At 41.7% G+C, this 18,506-nt stretch overlaps 1 protein-coding gene across 2 annotated transcripts in view; it reads right to left on the reverse strand.

Annotated features, from left to right (window-relative positions):
* Positions 1-18,506, reverse strand: part of cacnb4a (calcium channel, voltage-dependent, beta 4a subunit) — a 40,418-nt gene that overhangs the window by 14,131 nt on the left and 7,781 nt on the right. The window contains exons 1-2 of one of the 2 annotated variants that reach the window (XM_072397495.1): positions 15,888-16,239; positions 1,314-1,433 (exon numbers count right to left, since the gene is read on the reverse strand). In XM_072397495.1, the coding sequence (XP_072253596.1) occupies positions 1,314-1,433; positions 15,888-15,932 (165 nt within the window). In that variant the 5' untranslated portion in view covers positions 15,933-16,239. Of the gene's footprint in view, positions 1-1,313; positions 1,434-15,887; positions 16,240-18,506 lie in introns of those variants that run through there. The other variant, XM_072397494.1, reaches the window with a different exon arrangement.

The following is an 18,506-nucleotide window of genomic DNA, read 5'->3' on the forward strand; positions in this document are numbered from 1 at the left end:
ATTAATTAGTGTTGAAGGCTACATCACAATCCAAGTACAAACCAACGGGAATGATTTAGGACAGACAAAATATCAAATATCAAACATTTTATTTTAAAAAGATGTGCAGAGGACCATGTTTATGTGCAAAGAAAGGTCCAGACCTCAGGGGCACAGGACCACAAAGTGCACACTATAGCTTTGCATTACCTCGCTGAAGGCTTTTCTGAAAATAAAACGGCAGCAGGTGTCGATCCAACACCTATATTCATCGTTCAGCATTAAGGCCGTCTTCACAGATGTGCACATGACCTATACCATCCACCCCAAACCATAACTGATGCTGGCTTTTGAACTACCGACCGATAACAAGCTGGATGAGTTCTCTCCTGATTTGCCTGAAGGACGAGACTCCCATCATTCACAAAAAGAAATTCCCATTTTAATCAGTCAGACCAGACATTGATTTCCATCTTTGATGAGCTTGGACTCAGAGAACATAGCGGAGTTTCTGGATCTTTCTGGGCAAAGAAGACTGGCAGAGATTTCTCCAAATCCTCTGAATTAATTATATTGTATAATCATATAAATCTGTAGCTGAACGACAGTATTTATCAGTACTAAACTCCTCCAAATCTTCATCTCTGAAACACTCTGCTTTACTCAGATGTTGCTTTTCTACCCAAATATTTGTTACCTTTTAACCTAATAACCTAATAAATTATGAGTTTTAAACATAAGGCTCTTATACTATTTAAAATTGTTATAACAATTAACTTTCAAGAACAAAACTAACTTATTTTCAACAGTGAATTAATGTTTTCTGCAATATTTTCTAATTAAATGCAGAAATGACTGCATTAGTATTTAGTAAAACTTCAATAAGTGGCCCGACCTTTTCAGAAATACGGTTAAACTTGCACACACTCTTTATTTTGTGTGCCGGAGCTACTTTACTTCTAAGGTCCTGATATTGTGCATGTCACTGACACAGTTTAACATTGCTTATGTTCTAAATTACACCCATGATGCAAAAACAGTACAACCAGATGTTCAAGAGATACCAAACTAATCATAGTAGACACATCTGTCTCCTATTTTAAAGCTAACTATACATTATAAGTCTTACTGTCGATGAGCAATAAAAGCTGTAACCTCTGATTCCGACGGAATTAAACCCAAAAAAAGGAATTTAACCGGAAGGTTTTACATTTGGCTGCTCAATATGAAGAAATGCCATCACAATTATTTGGTGGGACGAGACAAGGACTCTTTAAAGATGCATACTCAGATAATCTCATGCCCTGGTTTCATTACTTTCAGGTGAAACTGACCTTTGCCCTCTCGAGCTGAACGGTGGCCTGCTGCTCCCGCTCCTGCCGGCCACCCTCTTTCTCCTCTTCCAGGGAAACATCTGAGTCAGACGGTCGGCTTGTGTAGGAATCAGCTGAGCCCTGAAAAACATGAGGAAGAAGAAGATTAAAAACAGTTACAAGGACTGATTAAAAGTACAGATAAACAGCGATACAGATGTGATGCAGATTAAACCAGAATTTCAGGAGACATAAAGGTAAAAAAAGCTGCTTTTTACAGTTTTATATGTCCGATTCCAAACTAAACACATTTAAAACAAATAGATGCAGGACCTGAGCCTGTTTCTTAAAACCACAGAGACTAAACAATGACTGCGAGTGTGTGTCCAATGATTGGTTGCATTATTTTTCATGCAGGATCAAAGGCTGGCAGATTAAAGATAAATTACCGGCTTGGAGGGTTAAAATTAGAAACACAAAGGACAGACAAACCTGTCAATCAGAAAACCCTGTTTCATCTTTTCCCAAACATGGAAACTTCAGTGAATACGTATTAAAATGAAGCCTCTCGTACTGCCTGCCTTTCAGACTTTTCCCTACTTCTCTGCTCCTCTTCATTACACCGACTTTTGTCATTCTGGGCTCTGAAGTCTCTACACTAATCCAATTGCCTCCTCGTCTGCTACTCTTTGAGCTCATCGTGTTAAAACTAACTTCTATTCTGTCTTTCTCTCTCTGGACAGACACTCGAGCAGCCCACCTACTTCCCATCACAACCTTCATCAGCCTCATCAGTAACTCCCGTTCCACTCCTTTTCCTCCATCAGGCCACACTCCACCTTGATGTTTGGCTGTATTAGAAGCCGGAGGCACAGAGATTCTTCAGTTGAGGAAATAGTCTGTGAGCAATGAGCAAAGATTCTTGTGGAATACATCAAATATCCTGCTGGTAATATAATTTTCCTGATGAGTCGTCTTTATGTTTTGTATCGCCCATAATTTCTGTGACCATTTCCTGGCTAATCTGTAAATGACTCCCGCTCTGTAAAAACCTGTGTGTGTGCTTTTCTCTAGGACTCAGTGGTGTGACACCCCTACCCAGCTAAGTCTGCTTCAGACTGAAGATCAGTCTCATACCATCACTATCAGCGGGGCCATTGCCTTCCAAACTCACCCACTCCCTTTATCCTCATCCTTATTATCTACAAGTCAGCGGCTGCTGCGTGAGAGAAGCAGTGAAAACGCCCACTTATTCCAGGCAGAGAGGGTGATTGTGGACTACAAAGACAGCAGGACCATGACCAGCTATTTGAGGAAATGTGCAAACACAGACAGAAGCAACAATAAATGAACGCCTCGGGGAGAATTTGCCCCTCAGCAAAGAGTTATTACGACACCAATGTGCTCGTCGGGTTCCACCTCAGGTGCAGCGATCTGCCCATCCGGAGGTAAAGGGAGAAGACTGCTGAGAAGTGGTGTTAACAAAAGAGTTCAACTAATTTCAGGAGAGATTTTAAAAGATTTAATCAGCTGAAATAATCTAATTTACAGCTCATCTGCCTACCTGATGCCCCTGAATATCTTCCATGATGCCCACCTTACCTGTCCCTAATTATCCATCATCGTATTTGAACTTGGCATCTTTCTAATGTCTCACCGTCATATTGCTCCCACTCCTCACTCTTGGTATATAGGTACCTTTTTGTATGTTTATACCCGCCTGACAGCTTGTTTTCCAATCTGAAACCAAACCACCTGAAACAGTTCCACTCAGCCATGTTTCTCTGCTTTTGGGCCCCGCTTCCTGCTCTCCTGGCACCATCTGCTGCACAATTTCATTTGGCCGAGCGCAGTAATAAAAGTGAATACATCAGCTCGATCTTACCGACTCGTGAACACGAGAGAAAAATAAGACCCTTTCAGCACCTGAGCAGGGTCCTGGTTAATAGACCTGTACTGTAAACCCTTCAAACACTGCAGATGTCTGGGTCTACAGCACCTATTACCCATGTTTACAAAAAGTGCTGACCAATAATTTGCTCCAATTACTCACACAGCAATAACGCATGTCTTGGCTCTGAGGACTTCACCTTTGGCTGACCAGTACTTTAGCTGTTTATTCCACCATGTGGGAGAGCTGGCCTCAGGTCCAATTAGTTACACACAAACACACCAGAAAACAGCTTTCTGTTAGCTGTGAAAAACTGTAGTTTGTTACATGTTTTCTCTTTGACTTGCTGAATTAATGTACAGTCAAACCAAATGAGACTCATCTAAGATTAATTAGATTAAGACCTGAACCTGTTGTTCAGGGAATAAATGTGATGAGACCTTTAAACATTACAGTTACCATGGGGAAAGACGCTGCTTCCTCCCCAAAGAGACTGTGTTTTTCCTTTTGTTTAGCCTTGGACAGTTAGATTGGGTTTGGAAAGCATTGTAGTCTGCCTTTCAGAGCACTGAGAAAGGGATAAGATCAGGTGGGAGAAAGAGCTCTCTCCTGCCCTCTTTCAAACTGCTTAAATAAGCTGATTAGTTGAGTTGAGACTGTATGTGTATGCATGTAAAATGGCCTCGCAGCCCTCAGATTGTGGGCTTGGTTCAATTCAAGACTTGACTCCACTGAGCTCAGTCTCAAAATGTAAGATTCTGGGCTGACAAGACAGGAACTAAAACTCCAACCATGTATTTTTAGCTCCTAACTCCAGCCATTCTGAGTGAGAGGGAAATTACTGTAGAAATGATGTGTGGGATGGGTCTCAAATTGGGCTCATTCCCGCCTTTAAAACTTAAATCAAACAAATCAACAGTGTGGAATATAAAAGTTTACAATGTGCAGACATAACAAGACGTGTAGGGAAAATGAGTAAGAAAACATGTCAGTCGTGGCATTTTGGAGCCTTTATTGTCACGATCATGCTTGGCTGCTGTTTGGTTTCTGAGTGTTAGGTGAGGTCGGGGCGGGTTTCCTGGGAGTCTGGGGCGGAAGCTGGATCTATCCTGCCTGTTCTCCATCTACCCCCATCAGAACACTCTTTTTAAGGATCTGCAGGAGCTCCAGTCTTCGCCAGATTATCTCACTCCCTGAGTGGTAATACGGCTCCTCCTCTCCTACCTGGAGACTCATCTACACAGTAAGGACACCTGAATCTCTTCTATGCATCTCCTAACATCTTCTTCTATACTCAGAGCATCTCCTTCCCCTTCCCCACGAAGATCTACGACACCACCTTAACTCAATAAACTTTGCTATCACTTCCACCTCTGCCTACAGCGTCTGCGTTTGGGTCATCACTTCAAAGGAGACGACTAGTTGAGCTAGCCGTGACATTTATGCATTTAGCAGACACTTTTATCCAAAGCGACTTACAGATAGGCATGTAGGCTAAGGGGGTCTTGCCTAAGAACCCCTACTGGAGGTAATACCTTTCCCACATGGAAGGTGGCAATCATACCACTACGCTATCCAGCCCTACATTTATGAGATCGAAACACTTTGTGTCGTGGAATATATTCTGTTGGCGATTTGTTTTATATCTAATGTACAGAACTTTGTCGCCAGCAAGCTTGACTCACAGGGCAGACTTGTCTGCTGACTTAATTCAGTGCATGCAGCCACAAAAAGCCTCTCGCTGGCGGTGTAGCTTTACCTGGAACGTCTGGAACCCAGAGGAAAAAGTCTCTAAACTCTTCTAAAACTGGACCCCTTAAACATCAAACCCAGCACTGACATTTGGGACACGTCGTGGGCATATTGGGAACGTTTCATCCATTGTTATCAGCATCATTTTAACACTGTCTTCTGTCTTTAGTGATGCCTTAGGTTAATGTAGTGCCCTCATGATCCTAAAAGGTCCCTAAAGGAACTTCAGGAGATATAAAGAAGCTATCTGAGGTCTGACTTCTGTTGGTACTTTATGTTACGGTGTTTTCTTTTCTGTTCTCTCATTTGGTCTTGAGTTTAGCTGGGATATTGGTTGAATGTATTGTGTAGACCCTCGACCTTCCAGAAGATCTAAGTTAGAAGATAATTAAACGGTTGTATGTGTTCGTCTCAACAGATGTTTCTCCTTAGTTTTAACATAACCTGTAAGTCTTTGAAAAGTCACAACACAATCAGAACAAATAATCAGAGCTTATTAGACCTTGCATTTTCATTTATAACCAATAAAAGAGCTCTTGTAGACTCCATCACTGCTCCACTGGCCCCACACAGAGCAGATTACCATAAAATGAGTCTACTTACCATTGTTGTGACGTTAAGGTCTCAAAATTAAAATGACTGTTTTATAAGACCGATCTGAACTCATCAGATGGGAGTTTTCTCTCCACTCTCACCCTTTCTGGTCCAGCTAGTCGTTCTCTCTGTGATGGACTGAAAGGCTGCTGCTTTGTGACAGAAAATCTGTACTTCACGCCACTGCTGAGTAATTACTGCATTAGCATAAACACTGGACATTTTCCTCACAGGCAGGGAACAACCAGCTCACTGCTAGACTACAAAGAGTCTCTGGGGTCCAACAACTAACTGCTGCTCATCACTGTCTCCTAGTAGAGGCATACAGGGAAATATTGTGGCCTGCTGGCAGCTGCACACACTGGCCTCACCAGCATTAAATGAGAGGAGCGGCAGAGTGATGAGAGCGAGAAAGACTGCAGCAACAACAGTTATCACCAGAGATATCAACATCCTTTATGACTCATTTCCCTCACGCTGTCTGTAAGTCACCTGTCAGTGTATGTTAGCACAGAGGTCTACGGAGACCTGGCTGTTTACAAGCAGTCTGCTTTCATTTGTCATTTCATTTTTTCTCACTTTTAGATCCATGAAAGCACCGCTGACATCTGTAAGCACTACTGTGTGCTGCTGAACCACGTGGCATGATGCAATGCTGACACTGTGATGTCACGGCCATGACATCATACACAAATAAATCATGACTTTCAGTCACTTTTTTCCTTTTATTTCATGCAATCTTTCATGCCATCTGATTTCTTCAGTTAAACAAATGTAATTAAATCAAATTCTAAACTTCTTTTCTTTTTTTATAATGGAATAAACATGTTTACACTCCTCTCTCCAGAACAATTTGTATTCATGCTCAAACAATACTGGTTTATTGAATGCAGCCAGAGTTCTGATGAGCTCGAACAGCCGAGATCATGTTTCTCCAGGTTTAGCTTCCTGTTAAATTCATAACAGAATTTAAAACTCTTCTCCTCACATATAAAGCTGTTAATGACCGAGCTCCATCATGTCTTAAATAATTCATATTGTCATATTTTCCCAACAGAGCACTTTGCTCTCAGGCTGCAGGTTTCCTTGTGGTTCCCAGAGTCTCTAAAAGCAGAATTGGAGGCAGAGCCTTCAGTTATCAGGCCCCTCTCTGTGGAACCAGCTGCCAGTTTGGGTGCCTGTTGTCCCCTCTTTCCTGTCCTTTCAACCTCCAGCCGGTCCAGGCAGATGGCCGCTCCTTCTTGGTTCTGGTTCTGCTGGAGGCTTCTTCCTGTTGAAAGGGAGTTCGTTCTTTCCACCATCACCTTGTGAACGCTCAGGACAGGAGATTCAATCGAAGAGTTTCACTGAAATCTCCTCTTTTTTTAATTGGCTCTGTATGAATCGGACTCATTTGGAATCTAATGAATTGGAATCGATTGGATTTTAAATGTGTTGGATTGTAACTGGCTTGAACTGGGCTGTATCTTTGAAGAGTGACAACTTTTGTTGTGATTTGGCACTTTATAAATAAAACTTTGCTTTTTAGTTTGATCTGTTTTTGCTCTGATAAGTTAAAGGGGAACTCTGGTATTTTTAAACCTGGACCTTATTTCTGGCATGAAATATGTTCATCTACTCACCGAGAACAGTTTGGTGAAAGTCGGCGTCCTTCGGGAGCTATTTAGATAAGTCTCGATCAGCGTATATCCATATAACAGATTGAACAGGGCAGGGACGATGCAGCCTCTAAATAAGGCATTATCTGTCTTTATTTCACCAATACTTTAAGAAGAATGAATGAACAAACTTGTACTATAGCTCATAGCTGCTGTTATGTGGCTACTTGCAGCTATAGGAGAGCTAACGGAGGGAATTCTACACAGGCACTCTACTGGGACGACTTAAAATACCGGAGTTCCCCTTTAAGTTGAAACTTTATTGTCATGAAGAGAGATACACGAAATAACTCCTCCGCATTTAACCCATCCAGGTCGACGCCTGTTGAACACACACATGCACGGGCTCAGGGAGACAGATGCCATATTCACTGGAGCGGAGGGGCAGCCATTCACAGCATCCAGGGAGCAGATGTTGGGGAGGTACGGTGCCTTGCTCAAGGGCAGTTATCTTTGAGCAGTGAGAGGGGGAATCGAACCGCCAACCTTCAGGTTATTGGATGACCCACTCTCACAGCCGTTTTTGATAAGATACAAAAACTTAATAACAAATTAGATGAAAAGGCACTGAACTCAACATTAAAGTCTGCGTTGTGTCTTAAGTCGATATATTAAGTAAGCGGATATATTCTGTTCTCTGCAGTACTCTCACTGTTCATTAAAAAAAAACAATTAAAAGCAGTTTCTGTTACAGATTATTTCAAAAAGCTCAGGAAATCAAATCAGTCTGATTATTCAGGTGACTGATTAATCGATCTACGTTATCACCATCTGGTTCAGCAGTATTACGAACTGTCTTCCTAAATCTATTCCACACTCTTTGCTGGCAAAGAGCTGGACCTACTTTTTCCCCCTCGTGCATTAAGCACTTAATTATGTGATGCTGACAGTGGGGCAGGTGATGCGGTGTCTTCTTTGAGCTGCACCAGGCTCGGGGTATCGTGTTACTTTGTGTGCCAGAAATACATTTCTATATAAACAAGCAAACACAGCAAATCCAGTTCCAAGCCAGTCTTTATCCCCGAATCAGCTCTATGACGCCTGAAAATGAACAACTGATATTCTGAAATGCGGTACGATGTACCTTAAAGAAAACATAGACAATTTCAGGGTAAATTTGCCATGATTTTAGACATTTAATACTGGAGGTATGTTTCAGTTTTGGAAAGCGAAATTTCTGCTCCATGGCTATGAAATCCTAATAAATCCCCACAGAGCTGTGCAGGGCGAGCTTGGTTGTGTTGGTGATGTTGTTGGTGCTTTAGCTTTGCTCTGCAGTGGGACCACAGATTGAAAATGGAAGAGACTGAGGTTAAAATGAATAGAGCTGCTTTGTGGTGAAGTCAAATTAATAGTTAGATTATATATATTATACTTTTGATTCTTTGTTCTTTATCACCTAATAATAAAATTAAAATTATAGCTAATAATCTTTTAAAGTGGGGATTAAAGTGTCCGCAGTAACAAAAACCTTAAAGTACAACATTTTCCACCACAGGCTCTTGTGACATGAGCATTTCCTGAGATGTCTGCTGAGTCTTCTGTGCAGTTATATCAGTACGAGTCCAGTCCTTCAGGTCTGTTGGGATTTCCAAATGACCAGCTGGTCTATTGCACATTTTCTCTCTGCAGAAATGTGCAGTTATACTTGTGCACATGTGCAAAATGTAGTTATGTTCAAATCCATGCTTGTAAACTGTGAGGAGGCGACATATCCCCAGGCAGTGTTCGTGTGAAACTTATAAACCTACCCATGCACACGGTAAATGCTGAATGGACTGTACTTGTATGTAGCTTTTTTGGTTTAACTTGACCACTCAAAGCGCTTCAACACCACATTCACTCATTCACTCATACTCATACAGCACGTCTTAGTCTATAACTACGTGCTTTCTACTCATTCACACACTGATGGATGCATCGGTAGGAAACTTGGGGTTCAGCGTCTTGCCCAAGGACGCTTCAACATTTGTCCCAGGGAATCTGGAGTCGAGCCACCAACCGTTCCTCCTGAGCTGTATGTGCAAATCATGTCTTATTTGACTGGGATTTAAGTAGAAAAGTTCAAAGACGATGCAGAAGACATCCAGCAGGGTGAGTCTCGAACCAAACATCTCTTGCATGAACTCCCAGATCAGTACCTTCCACTGCCGGCTTGTTTCCTTCCTTGAAGTGTTGCCAAAAGATTGGACAAAAGATTAGGTTCTAATCATCCATCCATTTTCTATACTCGCTTAATCCAAATGAAGGATCCTGGAGGTCTGAAGCCTATCCCAGTTGCAATCAGGCAAGAGGTTGCCAGTCATTTTTTATCCTTTATTGTTAAACTTCGTAATTTTTCGCTGAGGACCAACACAACAATTTCACCATCTATCATGAGATTGGATTGTCAGGAGTGGGGTGAAAAAACTGGACCTCAGCACAAATTTTTACCCAACAGATGACATCACAGTCTGTTGCCTCCATGGATGCTGCCACATACTCTGTTTAGCATAATCCATTATCAGCATCCATCTATAGAGGAAACCATAGGGTGCGGATGGAAAAAAAGCAAACAAATTTGGAGAAAAATAAGCTTATTCAAGCATCTCAGATGGAAATGTCTTATCTAGGTGCACACCAGTTGACATGGATCATCATTCATGGATGGGTCTAAAGTCTTTGTTCTACAGAATAAAGGTATGCAGTGATGCCCTCTTAACACAGTAGTTCTACCTTAATGCTGCATTAAAAGTCCACGCATTTACACAAAGACACGTTTTAAAGCTCGTGGGAACAGGAAACATGCTTACAAAGGGTTGTTTCACATCAGGACAAAGACATGATATATTGCTTTAAATTCTGCCCTGTTCATCAGTTTTAGTCTCCTTCTTCAGGGTTCTCATCTCATCTAATTATCATCCTCAGCAACTTTCACAGCAGAACAAACGAGTTGTATTTTTGCATTCTGAGCCACTTAAACACCAAAATGACAGAGGTACAGTGTGTGATGTTACTGTGTTGTATTAGGAGGAAGAACATTGAAAAATAGCAAACTCATTGTACTGCAGGTGCCTAAATAACACTTTTTCCATCCAATGCTTTTAAAAGGAAGCATATAATGTATTTTCTTTTCACAACAGTAACTATCTGATCCATAAAAGAAGATGAAAAGTTATTTTCCTGAATGTGGAAGCCCTGTTGGGAGCTTGATACATGGCTTTGGTGAAATATCGCTACTGCTGCACAACAATAATTTAATGAAAATAAATGTCAAAATGTGTAACAGAGGATTTGTACTGCAGTAAGTCTTTGAAATCAACCTGCCAAGCAGGACAGTGAGGATTAATGTCTTTGTCCAGGGCTTCTAGGCGTCTCTGCTAATGATCCATTCAGAGCCAGGGGAGCCTTTCCTTGATACAAATAACTGTTATTTACTGCCTCATTACAAATGAAATCTATAACCAGAGAGAAAGGAAGATAAAAGCACCACTGGCCCCTCCGGACAGGCTCGTGTTTTATGTTAAACCATTTAAAACAATGAAATACCTTTCAGAGAAGGAGTTTGGCTTTGAACAGCGGGATATCAAACCTACGGGAGACGGGAAAGGCCACGCTTCAAGAGTTTCTAAAATCCTTATCTCAGGAACAAAAGTTAATTATACCATTATCTCGAGATAACAAGGATTGTTTTCTTGTGATAATGGATAAATTTATGTGTTTATCCCAAGATGATTCGGCTTGTTTTCCCAAGATAACGGGTTTGTTTTCTTTGTTAGATCAGCCTGGTAAAGTCTGTTTCCCCCTCAGTTGTACAGCCTTGGTGAGCTGCTACTGGCTGAAGAGTTAAAAACTAAAAACTCCACAGATGCCAACATGTGTGTCATGATTGCACTTGGCTGTGGTGTTGTGTTTGTGTGAGTTCCAGGCCGGGTCTGAGCAGGTATCCAGCAAGTCTGGGGCGGAGTCTGGACTGCTCCTGTTGTCAATCTGTGCTCATTTGGAGCAGCTTCTTAAGGATCTGCAGGTTGTTCTCGTGCTCATCGTCCAGACCCCTGTGATCCTGGACATCTCCATCGATCTACCTGTCTCCGGATTTATCACCTGCAAACATCCTGTTCCTGTCTTATACCTTATATCCCCCCAACTCTGGACCCCTCCTGGGTGCATAGTAAACACTCGCTGAGCGACAGATTCTCCTTTCCCGGAATATAACTGAATCTTCTCCTTCTTCTCTTGGAGTTTATCTCTGGACTGGATTCGCTGTGGGCTCAATTCATCGACTTTCTTCTTTTCATATACCTGTGTTGAGTCTGCTCTTGGGTCCACTCTTGTGTGTATAGGTTATTTCATAGCCGTGACAACATGTGCTCAAAGCAGCCATTTGCTGAACTTTACAGTTCACAGATCCTCCCCAGTTGTTATGACAGTGATAATGATAGATATTAGGTGTTAATGTAGACAGCACCTTGAAACCATATTGAGTTTTCTCATGTTAACAGGTTATATGTTGTGATCTTGAAAATACAAGAGGCTGATTTCTGGTGAAAACAGGGAGAAATTAACATATTTTCATGCAAAATGAGCTTCATTGTCTTAAGAAGTGTTTAAACTCTTTATTAATGTGTAATTAATTTTTAAAATGCTGAAAATGAAACTTAAAAAAGGGACTTTTTAGCATTATTCACCTTCTCAAAAATAGATTTGAAAGTTAGTAGAAGGATAAACAAAAAACATCCTGAAATAGACAAATACAAAAGAAAAATTGCTGAGCGTATCTGGCCTCATCAATCCTGATACCTACACTCTCCACTTTACATTCCTGACACTATCGATGCCTGAATCACAGCGATGATGTCAGTCAGTCAGCGCATGGCACTTTGGACGTCTCCCAAAACGACCATCATGTGTACAGACACAAGCATCGGCTCTGCCAAACCAGCCTCTCTGCCCCTTCCTGCCTGTGCTCCATCTCCATCAACACAAAGCCATACAGCCACATGCAAACACACACTGACCGTGAGCTGTTAGGGGGTTATTATCTAAGAGTGTCAAGTGGCCGGTCTTGAGTCCATCGTGCCACACTCAAGCCTTATCTGTTCAGACGCCAAAGCTCAGCCTGTCCTCTCATCTCCATCTTTCTTCCTCCTCTGACTTCCATGTCTATCGGACACAGGCTGCAAGACTAAAAGCATTCCTTCTGCAGTGCATCCAACAGCAGCCCGGAGGTCAGGGGGCGAATGTCTCCAGATTTGGCCCAAAGGATATCTACTGAATATGAGTCACACTTACAGCACAGATTCTGTAGTACAATCACTGTCAGCAAGGCCAGCAGGATTAATCGGCGTCCTATTTTACATAATAGCTGTTGTACAGATGAGTCATATGTGGTTTACAATGTTCCAACATGCTGGGTGAGGAAAGTGCTTTTTCCAACGCAAATATCAACAGTGAAACATTTAACTTTTACTTTAAGCTCATGTTCCAATTAAAATATCTATCAAAGATAATAGAAAACTCCCAAATGGAAGTTAGTTCGAGATTTCTCTTCAAATATATTGACTTCAAGTCAAGTGCTGAACAATGGGCCTCATGCAAGATCTGTTCGTACGAACAGATTTGTTCTTAAGTCTGTGTGCGAGTTATTTAAGAGAATTTAGGCATTAACCAGTGTTTTCGTATTTTAAGTTTTCTTTCAGGTACAAACAGAATTTACGAGTGATCCAGACCTGTCGTAGGAGTGACGTAAAATCATAGATAAATATATACATTATACCCCATAATTATGCTGACGTTACTCTGCTTGACTTAAATTATGCTTTAATTGAAGCTTAATTGGACTCTGGATATAACAAGGCCAAACATGATCGGAGCTCTAGACTGCACACATATACGCGTCAAAGCGCCCGTGCCGCTGTGGAGCGCACGAGACAGCTGAAGGCAGGCTGCGTTTTGCACAGTATTGCCATGAACGAGAGTCTCCAGAACCTGAATCAGAAGCTGTGGTGCCAGAAGGCTCCCATGGACCGCCCCATCAAAGCGCCATCATGCTGAGGCAACAACTGATTGCAGGACTTTAGCTGCGGTCATGGGGCGCCGGCACATGGCGAGAGGTTTTTCTTCTTTTTTTAAGCCATTTTCATATCAAACCATTTCTTCTTTACTTCGGTGACATGATGAACTACAGGTGACACATAATTAAAAGCGCTCGTAATTGCTTTCTTCGCTTTAGCAGGTGCCGTGATTCCACTGCTGACACTGCTAAAAAGGACAGATTTTCCTTTTTGCATCTCTGAAAGCAGAACTTCAGTCTCAGAGCCCGTAAAGTTGTTCTTTTTGCGCCACATGAATTAACACTCAACACTTCCTGGCACAGGAGAGAGGAAGCGTGGCCTTATATGGTATTATTTTGGGCGAGGAGTATGCAAATATCCTCGTGCACGTGCACTGAGATACGCACGGGTGGCATTCATAATTTACGCAGGTCGTTTACACACTTTTTCCGAAGTTAAGAGCTTTTGTTGAATCTGACCTGGCGTTTTCGTACGAGACTTTTTTACGAAAAAAGTGAGAGAAATTTAGAATCAATTTATGAAAATGTTCTTGCATGAGGCCCAATGTCTCTGTCTAGTTATATATTCTATAGTTTTATTTATAATCTAAAAATTTGGCGCAATGAGGTTGATCGAGGATGCAACAAATCCCCTCATTTCCCCTCCCTGCTGCGTCAAATGTTCCCGGATGAAATCTCAGTTACAAAAAAGAAAAACAGACACCCACAAGCTAATGATAAGTGCTAATGGCAAACTGCAAGGATTGCAGGAGCCTCAAAGACGTTTCACGGTGCAGAACGCAGCAGCACGGACTGTGCATGAACAGGAGGGCGTCACAAATTACATGCATGTGCCAGAAAACATGCGATAAGTAGGTTTGTCTATATGTCCAAAGAATGATGATGTATCCCTAAAATGTGTTAACCATAACTATGAAGATTTCTGCACCTGTCCAAGCAACGTAACACATATAACTAACCATGCACATTAATTCAACCCCAACCAGGTACTTCTAACCCAAACCCTAACCACCCGTGGGTGAGAGGGCAGCAGAAAAATAAGGAAGTCATGAACTAGCAACTTATCCAGTTCATTTGCTTTCAACATCTCCTCCATCTCCGGTCTAACCATTTGTGGCCTCATGAACACTAACAGGACATGTAAAGTCAATGTCTTCGTGCAGCAACACGTATGTACGGCTGGAAAACCGATAAATGGAAACCTAAGCTGTATGTATCAGAGTAAGGAAAACAGTATTTGTTCAGTATGTGAGCGTCTCAACGTCGTGAGATCAGGTTGGTACTGAAATAAAAGAGAGAAGTTATCGGCAGACACAAAGTTATTCAAAAATTGGACTTTAACGCAGTTAAATGAGTCCATTTCACAAACAGATGGTGGAAATAAATAGTCTTAAACAGTTTTTCAGATCCATAATAAAGGAGCAATTTGACATAAAAACAGAAGCTAAAACAACAGGAAGAGTTATTCTATACGTTCAGGGCTCTGGAAGTAAGGCTTAAATAGGCTGAAAGGGTACAAAACAGGATAAAAACTACAAATGAACAAAAAGATTGATGCAAATATCCACTTATTTGATTTTAAAAAGTACAAACTGATAATAATGGCTGAATGTATATCCAAATGTGTGCCTTAGCTCTGTAACATAAACCACACATAATGACAATCCTTTCCTTTTCTGTCTGACCTCATCCAACTCCTTTAGGATGTAGTGGAACCCCCGACTGTGAGGCGGGTCTCATCACCATCTGTGTTTGACCTCACCAAAGCTCTGGTGGCTGAAAGCGGCTGAATTCTTTTAAAACAGAGGACTGGAGGGTCTTACACAGCCTTGGATCAACATCTCTATAAAAATCAACATCACAGCTACACCAGACACATGGAAAATGAGCTTAAATGCACACAAACGCTCTTCTGCAGCAACAAAATGTCTAGAACATTTCCATTTCAGTCCTCAAGAAACAATCAGTGTGTCAGGTGGTGTTACAGAAGGATCTTGACAGACTCTGGCTCAGTGGGATTCCCTCCTCCCCTCCAACCAGCAGCAGCAGCTCCTATATTTATTGCCTTTGTCGGCACTTTTCTGCTACTCTGACTCATTTTCATCACATGCATCGCTATTCTAGAGACCAATGATAAAGTTTCCCCCTACCTATCCAAAGCCAGATGCAGAAAATAAATAAATAAATAAACTTAATGACAGGGGAAGATTTCTCAACCGTGCAGTCATTCTTGTATTAACAGTGGATGAAACAGCTGGATGCAACAGCAACTCCATATCCTAACGATAGCCAAGATAATTGTTATTATATTTGCCCGTGTTTTAAGTAAAGCATGATGATATACAGCTGGCTGTGATGAATGTGGAGGCAGCCAGAGTTTACCACCATGCAACAACACAGAAAGATGCTCAAGATTTAAAATCTGCAGACACCAAACAGGAGGAGAAAGTGTCATCTGACTGACAGCATCAGCTAAAAAATGTCCATTAGGCTAATTGAAGAGCAGGCTGAAACACACACTCCCCTCCCAACATCTTCTAACTCCCCCTCAAGTCTCATCATATTCTGTAAGAGCGTCTGGAGGGATCAACCAGTCACAAAACAAGAAAATAGCACGGTTTACGAGTGCCAGAAACCCATCCACTCACCACCTCTGAGTCTTCAAATCCATGTAGGTACAAGTTATCGTACATGGAGGAGTGAGATTCCAAAAAACTGCTCCTCAGTGCAAAAGAAACCTGTTCCTGAGAGGATGGATGAGGAGAACAGGGGAGTGACAGAGCCCACCAGCAGTCTCTTTCTCCACATGAAGATAGACAAAAAGCCCAAACCACACCAGAGCAACAGATTAAAAAAGAAAAAAAAAAGGTGGAGCCGTGTGTTTTCCTGATGTTGAACTGGTTGTTTTTGCCCACAAGTCAGCGAGTATTGGTTCCCATTATAAGGGAGCCTGGCTATTCCCATAGGCAGAGCAGACCTGGCATTTCATCTGCCTTCCAAGCTCAGATCACACGAGCCAATCCCTGCCTCCTGCACGGGCGGATGACAGCGGCAGGATGCAGCCTACCGATTGGCTGGTGGAGGCTCCAGTCAGCTTGGCTGGCTGTGAATAAGGAAAAAGGGAGAGAGGGAGGCGGGGGTATCTGAAGCCCGGGAGCATCAGTAACCAACAAGCTCTGTGTTTATGGATATGTGTGAGGTGGTCTCTCACAATAAACACCCATTTGCAAAGACAGGCATTTAATTTACACACGCAGAAGTGCAGCAAAGGTGAACAGCTGAGCGATGATGCTTTAAACATGAGGCACAACTGATGTTATTGAGCTGCTTCTTTGTTACAAGAAGTGCTCGTGTCTTTACAGCTTCATAAACACACTGGGGCCTTAAAATCAATCCATGAATGTCCGTAAGAGGGAGACTGATTACTCAGTAAATCGGTCAAGAAGAGCTACAGTTTAGAGTTGGACACCTTTTATGGGCAACTTCTGTTAAAAGCAAACACAGAATGATAAAGGAATTAAAGCTACTGGTGTAACGTATTATTTAAAAGACAGTTTCCTGTTTTTATTGCAAAGCAAATGTTACTCATTTGTATCACCAAAGATGAACAAATTGGAACGACTCAATAGGGGCTAAAACTCTTCTGGAAAGCAACCCAGATGAAGAAAACTAAAGAAATATTAGACAATGCACTGCTATAACTATCCCTTAAACTGAACAAAAAGACCACTGAAGGAAAACAGTTAAATATACTAATTAAAAAATAAAAAAAGCCAATTAAAAAATCCCAACCTGAACCTCTGTCCAATGTCAAGTGAAATCAGATCCAAATTGTTGCCGTTTCAGAGGTAAAATGGAGCAACAGCACCCTCTGCTGGCAGATTGTGTTAAAGAAAATCCTCTGCTTCTGTCAGACGGTGCTTTGTCTTTGTCTAATCAATTACAGCTTTTTAAGAAGTAAGTCCTATAACACGACACGCCTTCTTAATCGTACATCAGATATATTATACGTGGAACAGAGGTTGCACATCACACAGCAGGGGGTACCTTTAATCATTCACTCTCACGCTGAATTATAGATCTTTAGACTGCACTGCTGCTCTCAGCAGCCCCTCAGGCCTATTATAGGGAATATAGAGGAAGCATTTAGGTTTTATTTTGAATGCAGGTGTGTGAACAAGTAGCAGGAAGTGCGTGTGTGTGTGTCAGGGATTTTTAGAGACAGATTGGGGTTACGCTTTGGCTGGAATATCATCATGAAGCAGCGCCGCTAAAATCAGCAGCGAGTTCAAAATGTAACACCATAGCTCGATTAGCATTGCTGCATTGACAGATACACACAACGTAAAATTCAGCTTGGAATATATGAAGATGGACAAACTGCAGGCAGCAGCTGTAAAAGTTGCACCTTGAACAGTTAAGATCGACTTTTAAAAGTGTCAGAAAACTGGTTAACGAACAGATGACGTGAGGGAACTCAACATATTCAACATTTTATGGAGAAAAACACTTAATTCAACATAATTTACACACGTTTAAACTCCGAATTTATTATTGCAACCTGGTTTGAGATCAGGGTTACAGTTCAGAGTGGGAGTTCAGCTGTTGTTGTTACTCTTAAAATGAGAAAAAGTCACAAGGGGACGACTGTAAATCCTAATGAGGGTGGTACCAGAGGTAGAGATAAAACAATTTATCGATTACTGAATGACTCAATCAGCAGAACGGTCTGTTCTGACAGCTGCGTTGCCAGTTGATTAATCTTTTAAAAAGGAAAAACGGCCAGTGAGGACAGAACATGAGCTACAAAATGAAAATCAATAAATATTCCCACCAGGACGAGAATCGTTCCGCAGGTCAGAGGTCGCACCTTAACCCCCGACCCTTCACACACATTTATGTTTGCCATTTTCCAGATAAAGCATCAAATAAACGTAAAAAACAGCAAATACCAAAAGTAGTGAAGTACAGGTATGTTTGCAAATTAAAGCTAGTTACATACAAAGCATATATATATATATATATATATATATATATATATATATATACGAGGAAAAAGGGTGGTGACATTCTCCCCTTCACAGCTGAACAGACAGAAACTCAAAGCATTTGCTTTTCTCCACCTCTGATGAGTAATTTACTTGATGGTTAGTCAGGAGGTCCTGACAGACCCAGGCGTGGGACCAGCAGTGAGCTGTGACAGCAAGCAATTCAAGCAATTCACAAATTAAAGGCTGCTGAGTTGAGCCATGTGACCTACATAAGAG

The sequence above is a fragment of the Leuresthes tenuis genome, unplaced genomic scaffold (genome assembly GCF_036924035.1).
Source record: "Leuresthes tenuis unplaced genomic scaffold, fLeuTen1.0.hap1 SCAF_12, whole genome shotgun sequence".
Classification (NCBI taxonomy): Eukaryota; Metazoa; Chordata; class Actinopteri; order Atheriniformes; family Atherinopsidae; genus Leuresthes; species Leuresthes tenuis.